Source organism: Xylocopa sonorina, chromosome 6 (assembly GCF_050948175.1).
Source record: "Xylocopa sonorina isolate GNS202 chromosome 6, iyXylSono1_principal, whole genome shotgun sequence".
In the NCBI taxonomy this organism is placed as follows: domain Eukaryota; kingdom Metazoa; phylum Arthropoda; class Insecta; order Hymenoptera; family Apidae; genus Xylocopa; species Xylocopa sonorina.
This window is the reverse complement of record NC_135198.1, coordinates 13,927,555-13,935,136: the sequence shown is the minus strand read 5'-3', so window position 1 is coordinate 13,935,136 and position 7,582 is coordinate 13,927,555. Positions and strand designations below refer to the sequence as shown.

The 7,582-nt window shown below is 36.9% G+C and overlaps 1 protein-coding gene across 1 annotated transcript; it reads right to left on the bottom strand.

The window, feature by feature from the left end:
- Window positions 1-1,732: 1,732 nt before the first annotated feature.
- On the bottom strand, window positions 1,733-7,548 carry LOC143424930 (uncharacterized). Its single transcript, XM_076897323.1, has 15 exons — window positions 7,472-7,548; window positions 6,630-6,827; window positions 6,102-6,425; window positions 5,812-6,025; window positions 5,597-5,733; window positions 5,268-5,521; window positions 4,942-5,130; window positions 4,518-4,734; window positions 4,420-4,453; window positions 3,325-3,387; window positions 3,027-3,258; window positions 2,823-2,954; window positions 2,448-2,734; window positions 2,293-2,385; window positions 1,733-2,000 (listed from the first exon to the last, which is right to left on the bottom strand). Exons 2-15 carry the CDS (start codon window positions 6,821-6,823, stop codon window positions 1,881-1,883), a joined length of 2,490 nt encoding a protein of 829 aa, XP_076753438.1. The 5' UTR covers window positions 6,824-6,827; window positions 7,472-7,548; the 3' UTR covers window positions 1,733-1,880.
- Between the last annotated feature and the right edge of the window lie 34 nt (window positions 7,549-7,582).

Below are 7,582 nucleotides of genomic sequence, written 5' to 3'. Positions count from 1 at the left end.
TTGTTCATTTTCTTACGATTTGTGAAAGGCGGTCATAAAACTTATGCAACACAGTGTAATGTACCCCGAAATGCTTATCGTATAAGTGATGCTACGGTCGAAATGAGCGGTTGCGTTTCCAATGGATGCAAATCGTTTATTTGTTTTAAGTCGACGCTATGGAAATCATATTCCATTTATGAGTATGTTATCGAACATTATTTATTTTGTTCTAACGGTAGCTTCCCCAGTTCTGGGAATTACGAACCATTCCAAAAATCAGTATTTAAATCATTCCGCTAATCCGTTCCAGTATCTCGTTGCCGACACTTTTTACCGGGTAACAATTTTTCCCTGGAAATTCCTTATATAGTGTCGTTATCCTCGATTCTAACGAAACTCAATTTTACATCGCAACAGTATCTCGTTGTCATTATTATTTATTAGACGCGCAAGTTTGAAAACGGAAATTCTCAATATGTATGTTTTACACATATGTTCTCTGCATATATAGAAGTATGTACATATATACACGACACGCGTACCATGGCGCGTGCATGTACTCTACATTATACGTGTACTCGACATTATCCATATGTATAAAATGAAATGTATTAATTTGCACATATATGCAAAGAAAAGTGCGTACACGTGGTTCGTGTATGTATCTAAGCGATGTGCACTCGTCGCATATGTGTGTAAGTACGTGTACGATTATTGACAAGGACATTTTTGTCTATATTTGTTTTGTGTGAATAAAGATGATTAAGAAATCAACTTGCACGTATTCGCTGCTCTCTGTCTTCAATTTATTCGAAATCTACCATAAAACGAAAACGCGTTATCAAACAATCGTTTCAACAATACTAAGTGCTACTAGTAATAGACTATTTTTTCTAACACCAGCTGTTTAGAATAGAAACACTAATAGGAGGCAAAAGATAATGCAGCGAATATTTCTTGTAAAATTATTTTATAATTTGCAAAACAATATATTCCTCGCTGTTTTATACATGTACAATATATGTATAAGTGCGTATGTACACATATGCGTATAGGGTTGTACACGCACACGAGCTAACCAAATATATTATCAAATATGCTGCGTACTAAATTTCTATAAGACGCATCGATACAATGAAAATTATGGTAGAAACACTGCAAACGTTCCTTAACCTAGACAAAGTTCTTTTCTTTTTCTTTATAATTTGTACTGTCGAGTTAATTTTACAACGATACTTTTATACGATATTACGAAGCTAACGATGTTTTACTTTGGATAATATTTGGAACACCGATTTCCTCGAATAGCAGTGTGAGATTTAACCTTTTCACTTTCCTCAAAAATGAGTCTTTTTCTGTTCTACGTACACCACGTTTCCCTCAAAAACACGATTACTTGCAATCGTGGTGTTGTATGCATAAGTTAGGGGAAAAGGAGTGTAAAAGAAAAAAAAAAAAAAAAAAGGAAAAAAAAAGAAAAAAAAAGAAAAAATTAAATAATCGACTCCGTGTGCGAAAGTATTGCAAACAACGTATGGTAACGGTAACTTACATTGGCCTTATTTTCATTTTACAATAACGTATTATAAAATAAATCTCTCGGTCGGTAAATAGTTATGTCAGACAATAATTCAAGGCACATACCCGCTCTCTCTCTCTCTCTCTCTCTCTCTCTCTCTCTCTCTCTCTCTCTCTCTCTCTCTCTCTCTCTCTCTCTCTCTCTCTCTCTCTCTCTCTCTCTCTAATTAATCATTCGCTCATTCACTCACCTCCTTTATCGATTGTTGAGAGAGTTACATTCGATAAATCATTCTTATTACACTGTATGTACAACGACGAATCGCAGTGTTGAAAAAAGATGTACTCTATCCCTCTCTCTGTTGCACTTTCGGTTAAAGTTAGTTGTAAATCGGTTTTCCGTGAACGCGAAATCTATATAAACATGTATATTCCAGTTGTCCATGATTACTATGTATTCTTAATTCCACGTACTCGTATGCTGTGTCGATCGCTGTATTCTGTATAGAAAAGCATTAATTGTATTAAAATACAATGCGACAAATTGGATCATCCAAAATATTGAGGCGATTTTTCAATCGTCCACCATGAAAGAACGCAATGTATATGTGTTATATAGCACTTTTTACACAATATTACCGTTTACGATCATTGATCTCGGTGGCTGACTTGATTTCAATTACGATTGTTTATTCGTTTTCAACGAAGACGTGTTCCTTCAAGATGGGTGATTTAAAATGCTAATTCTTCGTTCCCCTCCCGCCACCCACCCCTTTTAATAATACAACTCACTTGAACTGGGAAATATTGCAAACTCTCATCCGAAGCTTCGAATTCGTAATCGCCGAACATTACAGGCGCAGAATCATTTTCGTCGACGAAACCCTGCGTAAATACGTAAGTATTTAATTAATTCGTCTGCCGTGTACGATACAGGAGTTACTTACCCAAACATTAAACTTTTTAGGAGCACTTCTCATTTCTTCGTTAGGTAAAATCGATCTCGGTGCATGTTCGATTGTAAATCCAGTAACGTAAACAAGGCTACGTAACTTAATTAATAAATATCCCGGAAAGTCCTGGAATGCCCAGCAAGCACCCGGTTGTACTGGATTTCCTTGTATCACCGTACGAGGATCATTATTTTCATAGTAAAGTGTAAACGCCAACAATTTGAATGCTCTAGTTGTTACGTCGTATCTTTGCGTGCAACGCGTGCTAATAATTTGTCCACCTATTAGCGCAAACACGACAACAAATTTGATCGAATCAACAACAAAATAGTTAAGTCAGTCGAATCAACTCGATAGAAAAAAACTCACCAGCAGACTCTAACGCATAATCTACGCGACCTGTTTTATCCGCGTCGTATATCTTTAAGGCCTCCTTGACTATTTCACGGACACGATCGTCTGTTAGAACGTTATCTCCACTGACCGATGACTTAACTTGAACTGTACAAAATAAACGGTACAAACTTTCTACTAGAACTTACACTTTCTACTCGTTCGGTATATTTGAAATACCTTTAACATTATCTGTTGTTTTCGACGATAAGAAACTAATATAATTGGCCAAGAATCTTTCCATACGTTTTTCCAGCTCCACACTGGTTACGTAGTCCGTTCGAGTATTACAAGATAATTTTAGCTCCTCCCTTAATCTTTCGAACTGCGATTTAATGTCGTTGATTTCTTTAGTATACGTATCAGGTAATTTCAGTTCCTCTAATTTCTTTTCTAATAGTAGTAATTTGCTCTGTAACCGACAACGTACACGTCAAACAAACACCGACAGTTTGACGACAAACAATTTGAAACTTACATCATACGTTGGCCAAACGTATCCACTTTCTCCTGCTGGCTGACTTGTATTGAAAAGCCGAGCCTGTGCAAACAAACAATTAACGGTCACTCGCAGAAAGGCACAGGCGAAAGTTTCTTAACAATTACCTGTTCGGTAATTTCGGTATCTTCTACGTTTCTGATTCTTCCACTGTCCCCTTCCACTTCCCCCTTTAGAAACAATCGCTTATCACTGGTAACGAACTCTGGTGTTTCTCGAAATTGTCGCGCAACAACTTTCGTTGAAAGAAACAGCGTTGAAAGATATGGAAAACACCAGCAACCTGAAATACGAGCACGTGATTTTCATCAATTTTTTTACCGATCTTGTAACACGATACAACTGCCGAGAGAAGGATAGACGAAGGGACTCACCATTCCGATGACATCGATACATAGACTGATCATGTCCATATTCCTTGTGGAATGCGAATACTCCAATTTTACATCGCCAGTCAAGTAATCCTACTCCTTCTATCCTTCTCCCATCGTTTCATTTAACCGTTTTGGCTCGACTTCATTGAACAACAAGTTTTCTTTTATACAGGATAGCATTACGATGTTCCGAGCAATAAACTAGTCCAAATATTTCAGAAAACGCGTTGGACGATGTACGAACGTGTTTTTACAGATACCACAGCGATAGGCATATCTAAAGATGGTAAATTTTTACCTGCTTTGTTCGTTGTTTTCTTTTTTTTTTTTCTTTTTTTTTCCCTACCTCTAGATTATCATATACGTGCATAATGAAAGAAAACTATATATCAACATCATATATTACGATATTTATCATTTTCAGTTGTCATCGCGATGCAACAAACGTGTATACGGTATGTAACAATAGTAACAATAATAATAGTAATGGTAACGATAATAATGGTCGTGATCGTAGTAATAACACACGCACGCTATAATGATAAATAATAATAATAATAATAATAATAATAGTAATAATAGTAATAATAGTAATGATGGTAATAATAGTAATAGTAGTAATAATAATAATAATAATAATAATAATAATAATAATAAAAATAATAAGCTAGTCAACGGCAAAGCAATTTTAACAAAATACCGCTCTATTGCTAATTGCTACAAGACGACACAGACTAATGAGGAAAAAAGAAAAAAGAATAATCACTGCTGATCAACCAATGAAATTTGAACGAATGCTAAGGCATCTCGGGTAAAGACACGTTCGCACCTGACGACAAGTGAAGTACAGATAGATCTTTGAACGTTTTCATATATTCGATAAATAAATCGGTTTGAAAAGACGTTAAACTGATAATATCGTTAATGATGCGATAGCTCGTCTCAGTGACATCGTAGGGAATATTGTGCAGAGAATCCAGACAGATAAAGGACTGTTTTTGCACGATGTAAGTTCCTGAAACAAAAAGAAAAACAAACGCCAGGATAGGTTTCACCGGTCTTCCCGAAGATGCCACGGCAAAAACTCGATCGCGTAATGGGTGAGATCGCGATACAAATAAAAGAGAAAAAAAGGAATAAAGAGAGCAAGAATATCGATACGGATTTCTAAATTGGAAAATTTCATACAGTGACTTAACGGTGACTTATCATGGAAATTTACCAGTAAGGATAAGCAGCGGTAATAAAGCAATCCAGACAACCTTTAGACGTTTCTGGCGAATCCATCGTCTGCTGTTGGATATGTGGCTCAATAACCACGAGTCCAAGAAGAACACCGTGACCAAAAAGATATAAAGGTACTGCAAGGTACGGTCGACACAGTCCCAAATTCTGAACCACTTGTTAGATTCTGTAATTAGACATACGTACATGCATATGAGTGACATTAACGTACCTACTAATTAACTGTTTATATCACTTTACATCATAGGCAAAACGATTGCCGTGATGCGGCCTTTGGTAGACGGATGAATAATTCAATAATACCATATCTTTGATATTCAGAAGCCGCGCGGTATTTTCCTGCCTTAATTGTATCGAGTTTTACAAATTCAAACAGTCTCTTAAACCATAAAACAACAATTGACGTAAAACTGGTGAGTCGTGTAATTTTGCTTTTCTCGTTATGCTTGCTTGAAACTGCTTCTTCCAATTCAGTGTCAGAGTCAACGAAAGATGTGATATCGCATTTTTGGGAATCGATACGTTTCATTGGCAAATCGGAGTGTAACAATGACTGCCTAAAACGAAAGAAACACGCTTGTATCGTATCACGCAGGTATTTGAAAGAGAAACAAAAAATACAGGAAGCAAACCTTGAAATTTTTGGTTCTGTATAAATGATTTCCCTGTGACAACGATACTGTTGTTCTACGTGGGTCTTTTTGTATCGAACTTTCGACTTTCCATCCGAATCTGACGTATGCGATACATAAAATTCATTCGACATCGGCTACGAAAAGGAGACGTTGTACAAGTTAATTGTTACCAAACGTACGCGTGACTAAACCTCTAATCATTAAATACCTACCATACGTTCTTCGGTTTTTCTGGTATTCTCTTCTTCGGCGCTTGTTGTTTCACATATACCGCTCTCGGATCGATTATGTTCAACTCGACTAAAGTCCTGTGCGTTTGAATGGATAGAACGGCGCGACATGTTAGGCATCGCTAATATACCTGGGGCTATCTCATAGCGACACTGAGACCGTTCAGAATAGGTGTAATCCGTTTTTGGGAAAACGCTGAAACAAATGTCGCGATGCATTAACTATAATGAAGATGTCAATGACAAATATATATATGTATATATACACGTACTTCCACCAATCACCGGCTTGTCGATAAATTTCGTGCGCAGAACTTGGCCTGTTGGACGAATCTTCGTCTCGTCCACCCTCCTCCGAAGAGTAATCGCTTGTAAGAGGCGCAACAGAAAATTTAGTTTCGGTCTGTCCGTTTGCAAACATTTGTTTCTTTGCTCTTTGCCGTTCGGATCTACGTTCTCCTTTCTTTGCACTGGTATGAGAATTTTCATCCTGCTTACTTGTATTATCCGACATAGTTTCGCCGGTTACAAATTGTTTCCTCCTCTCCGGCAAGGTCTTTGTACTTTGTTCGTTCACTTTACTGCCGCTAACGGGTCTACGCAGATTCATTTATCGCAATTATTATACAAAGGGAAAGGTTAGATTTAAATTGAAATTGAAATTGAATTCTCTCTCTCTTTCTCTCTCTCTCTCTCTCTCTCTCTCTCTCTCTCTCTCTCTCTCTCTCTCTCTCTCTCTCTCTCTCTCTCTCTCTCTCTCTCTCTCTCTCTAAACGGTAACGAACAATTTGAATGCTTACAAAATTTTCGAGCCAGATCTTCTATTATTCGTTACCTCTCCAGGAGTACCGGATCGCTCTCGACTTTGGCTTCTCAAATCATAATGATGTTCCAAAGTCTCCGGTTCGATTAAGCTACGATTCTGTACAAACGGAGTTCTGGAACGTGATCTACTTCCGCTTCGTAATTCATAACATCGTTGATCGCTCTCCATAATCCTGATTGAAATGGGAATTAAAATAGAGTAAATTAAAATCCATCATTGCTAAAAATAAACTCCTTTCCATCTAAGGATACTCGAACAGAGTTTCACAGCTCTGTTAGCAATTTCAATGTTTCTTTTTACTTTTTTTTTCTTTTTTTTTTTTTTTCTCCTCCCCCATTCGGACCTCCTCTAGCGCGACTCGCCAAACGTATCCCCCTGCAGGGGTAACGCTCGCTACGTAACTCTCTTCTCTTATTTCTTATTTCGCGTAACGTATAAATGATAGCGTAGAGAATTTAGACAAATCTTTAACGTGTACACATTTAACATATACATGCCTTGACACACATGTTTCGAATGAATCCGAAGAAATAGTTTCGCGGCGCAAAAATATAAAACACTTTTAAACTGTTTTGAAGGTATATCTTTCAGAATCTTTCAGTATAGATAAGTTGCAGGCGCAACGCAACAGATTCGCATGATGCATACATACATATGTGTGTGTGTGTGTGTGTGTGTGTGTGTACATATGTATATATATATATATATATATATGTATATATAGACACGTTAATAACAGGATTTCATTTCACCACATTTCATATACACATGTACGAACCATTTTCACGAAAATCTTTCTATTTATAGAGAACTCACCGAAATTGTATGAAAGAAGTTTGCTATTACTCCTAAATGATTCGATATGTCGTGCATTCAGAAAGATGTAAAATTACAATGTAAATGATAGAATCGGATATTTTGCAACGT

Coding starts and splice junctions, on each gene's coding strand:
- LOC143424930 (XM_076897323.1), bottom strand. CDS start 6,823: ATGGAGAGCGATCAACGATGTTATGAATTACGAAGCGGAAGTAGATCA. Junction 5,522..5,596: donor ACAGAACCAAAAATTTCAAG/GTTTGCTTCCTG, acceptor CTTTCGTTTTAG/GCAGTCATTGTTACACTCCG. Junction 5,131..5,267: donor TTCTGAATATCAAAGATATG/GTATTATTGAAT, acceptor GTCTAATTACAG/AATCTAACAAGTGGTTCAGA.